General features: G+C 33.0%; 1 protein-coding gene across 1 annotated transcript; it reads left to right on the plus strand.

The window, feature by feature from the left end:
• Positions 1-2,213: 2,213 nt before the first annotated feature.
• LOC126490414 (olfactory receptor 4F21-like) lies at positions 2,214-3,149 on the plus strand. Its single transcript, XM_050125353.1, has one exon. It carries the CDS (start codon positions 2,214-2,216, stop codon positions 3,147-3,149), a length of 936 nt encoding a protein of 311 aa, XP_049981310.1.
• The last annotated feature ends 1,009 nt before the right edge of the window (positions 3,150-4,158 follow it).

Genomic DNA, 4,158 nt, shown 5'->3' on the forward strand with positions numbered 1-4,158 from the left:
TCTAGGGGACACCAGGGACATTTATCTTAAATGAGTTAGTTAATATTAGCTATAGGACATAAAAGTTGGGGCTGTTTGATTGGAAGATGTTTGTGGAAACCAGAGTGCATTTCGAAGTAACAATCAGAGTGGCATAGTAGTGTAACAAATACCATTGAATATGTGTTTAAAATTTGTAAACATAAGTCCCGACCCTGACACTTTATCCCACTTTAACTCTCGAGGTTTATTTTTTTATAACATATAAGTCCAGATCAAAAATATAGAACATACACAGAATTTTAATCGTATAAGTGTTAATGGGATTGCTAAACATCTTCACACAAAAGAAATACAAAATTAATGTTATGTATTGGTATATAATTTTAAAATCAATAACATATTTACCCTTACAGCCACTGAATGTTGATATCTAAGCAGAACCATGATATAAGTGTAATAAAGTAAATGTTTTTTAAAAACATTTCAACTGAGTAGGGAATGTCCATGATAAGTGTATAAAAAAGCAAGATATATACAAGGAAGACATGAATTGTAAAAAAAAAAAAAAAAACCCTACAAGAAAAAATAATACAACTTATATCATTGATATAGGCATATCTTTAGATAGGATTTCAAAACTAAAATACGGTGAAAGCACAAATAATGGAAGGAGTGTTTATATCACAAAACAAAAACAAACATAAATAAAATCAAGGACAAATAAAAAAATTATATGAACATTTATCTGTTATATTTAAGAAAATCAAAATGCTAAATCCTCCCCTGAAAGAAATAAGCAATCAAAATTAAAATTCATGGGGAAATGAAAATGAATGTCACTTCTAACATAGATGCTCAAATGCTATACAGAAAATATTTATATTGGGGATGTTGCGATGGCTCAATCGAAAAGACCACCTGCTGCTTTTACAGAAGACCCATGTTCAATTCCCAGCACCCACAAAGTAGCTTATAGACTGTAATAACACCAGGGCCAGAGGATTGAATGTCCTCTTCTGACCTCAATGTGAATTGTACATACGTGGTACACATATAGATATACAGACAAAACCATCATATGCATTAAAAACAAGAAAAATATTTAAAATTCTATATTAAATCATAAACCACAAGGGAAACACTAATCAAAACTATAATGAAATCACAGTGTCATCTACTAGTAAAAATACTACCAAATAAAAAGTAACCAATCTTCTTCAAGAATAGGCTAAAAGTTCTGTTTTATGCACTCATGATGAGAATGATCATGTAGCAGCTGTATTGAATTATAGACGTTAATCAAAAAGTTAAGATAGAATTGCCATATTTATCCACTATTTTAGCTTGGGTTTATCTTAAGTAAACAAATTCATCATACCAAAGAGATGCATGCTTTTACATATTTATGACTGTACTATTTACAATAGGTGACATGTTGAAATAGCCAACATATAATCCAATATTACTCAAACAAAGGAAAGAATTGAGCCATTTGCAGACAATAGATAAAAGTAAAAGAACCTTTGTTAAAGAAAATGCCACAGAGAGAAAATATATATAACTTCTGATCATGTGTGGCAATGTTAAAAAAAAAACTCAGTATTACTATGTAATAGTAATCAGTAGTGGTTTGAAAGTGAGAAAGTGGGAGGGTAGAAAGACTGAAACAGTATATCTAATACTTCTGCATGTATTCAAAATCATAATGCACCCATGAATGAATATAACTAATGTATGTCTGCCAAAATATTTTAATAATTTTATAAAAATAAATATAAATGAAATGGGCTTAAAAACCTTCATTTTGCCACCAGTGAAGCAAATACATGAAATAATAATTTGCAAAAGAGAGCAAGAAAACACTATATGGATATTTTCTGTCACCTGAAGTGATTAGACATTGAAAACATCTAGAAAAGAGTTCATAGAATATATTCAGAAATACTGAAAAGCAAATCTACTAAAAGAAATTGTCTGAATGTAGAATAAAAAGGAGGAACCCCATTTGCCACCTCTACCAATTTTATGCTTGTGTTTCTTTAGGGGTACTATGCTGAAAACTTTATTATTTTTCATTTTCTTTTTCTTTTGCTATACAACTCAGAGTTTTTTCTCTTGATTTTGAAATTCAGAAAATAAAAGAGCCCCACAAGTGGAAAATTTCCCTTAATAGCTAAGCTACAATTTCTCCTCATTTCCTAACAACAAGTGATTTGAAACCGCCCACGCCAATGGATCAACTAAATTACTCGATGGTTTCTGAGTTTGTGCTTCTAGGACTCTCTAGTTCTTGGAAAACTAAAGTTTTTCTCATGCTGACATTCTCTGCACTCTACTTAGGAATCATTGTGGGAAATCTCTTCATTGTCATTTTGGTAATTGCTGACTCACATTTACATTCACCTATGTACTTCCTGTTGGCCAACCTGTCTTTGAATGATGTATGGGTTTCTTGTACCACAGTTCCCAAGATGATCTCAGATCTTCTGAAAGAACACAGAGTAATTTCTTTCCACAGTTGTATGACTCAGATGTGTTTTATCCACATTATGGGAGGAGTGGAGATGGTGTTGCTCATAGCCATGGCATTTGACAGGTACACAGCCATCTGCAAGCCACTACACTACTTGAGAATCATGAGTCCTAAATTATGCATTTCATTTGTAATTGCTGGCTGGGTCACTGGTGTGGTCCATGCCTTGTCCCAGTTCTCTTTTGTTATAAACCTGCCTTTCTGTGGTCCTAACGAAGTAGACAGCTTTTACTGCGACTTTCCTCGGATCATACAACTCGCATGCACTGATGGAGGCAAGTTTGAATTTATCATTGCTGCCAACAGTGGCTTCATGAGCATGGGGACCTTCTTCCTGCTTCTTCTCTCCTATATGTTCATTTTGATCACTGTTTGGAAAAGGTCTTCAGGGGATTTGTCCAAGGCACTTGTCACTCTGTCATCACACATCACTGTAGTTGTTCTTTTTTTTACTCCATGTATATTTCTCTATGTGTGGCCTTTCCCCACTTCAGGAGTTGACAAATACCTGTTTATTGCTGACTTTGCTATCACACCTGCCCTGAATCCTGTCATCTATACATTGAGGAACAAAGATATATGGGTATCAATACAAAGATTATACAAAAGAATTGGTTATGACAGACTTTGCTGAGTAAATCTCATGTGGGAGCTCTAAAAACATATGGACAACTGTATATTGTAAGGTACATATTCCTTAGCCTTGTAACTGACACATGTCACCTACCTCACAGCATGTTTCCTTTCCCACAGACTATTAATGTTTTGCTTCTATTCCTTTGAGAAATTAGAATACATCACTATGTACTTCTTTTCTTAAAAAAAAGCTCTGTGGATAAATTTATTTTATAGATTTTTAAACAGCCTACAATTTTGAATGTAAATAAATGAATAATCACAATGAGTGGTTCCATATTTAGGTCTGGTGTCTCTAGCTTTTCAGGTTGTATTGTCTCAAAAAGCACACAGAGTTAAAATTTGAAAGCAAATACTTATTCAGAAGAGGATTCAGAGTCATCAGTGGAGAAACAATACATTAGTTGCCTCTACTGGTTCTTCCCTAATGGTTATATAGATGTCATTTTTTTTTCAAATTGTTTCAATTATAAGATAAAGTATCCAGAGTGGTTCACTTGTAAATATGAAGTTTTTGATATATTCAATCCACTTTCTAGAAAATTTCTATGTGTATTGCAGAAAACTTGGGAAAATTATCAAGCAGAGTTGATGGTTAATACACTAAAGTAGGTAACCATCAGGTAAACTGATGATCATAATAAAAGGCTATGTAACTTATAAAACTATATGTTAAATCATTCCACTTTAATCATGTGGCACTAACTGTTACATAAGCAAGAAAAATTCTGTCCTCTGAAAATCTCCAATTCTCTATTTTATATGAGTCCCTTAAAACTACTAGCTGATGGTGGCCTTTCATTCATGTGCATGGGCCAGCAAATATATGGCCAGTACAGTAGTCTAAGGAACAGAGTAGATACCATACCCTATAAACTGAAATCATCTGACATCTACAGGGTTAAGAACTGACATTTGAGTTTTATATTAAAGTTCTAGATATAGCCCAAATACTGTCTTTATATACATATATGCAAATAAAATGATCCACAGAGTAAAAGGATGAG

Source organism: Alexandromys fortis, unplaced genomic scaffold, assembly GCF_014885135.2.
Source record: "Alexandromys fortis isolate MF-2015 unplaced genomic scaffold, M_Fortis_MF-2015_v1.1 scaffold_229, whole genome shotgun sequence".
Taxonomy (NCBI): domain Eukaryota; kingdom Metazoa; phylum Chordata; class Mammalia; order Rodentia; family Cricetidae; genus Alexandromys; species Alexandromys fortis.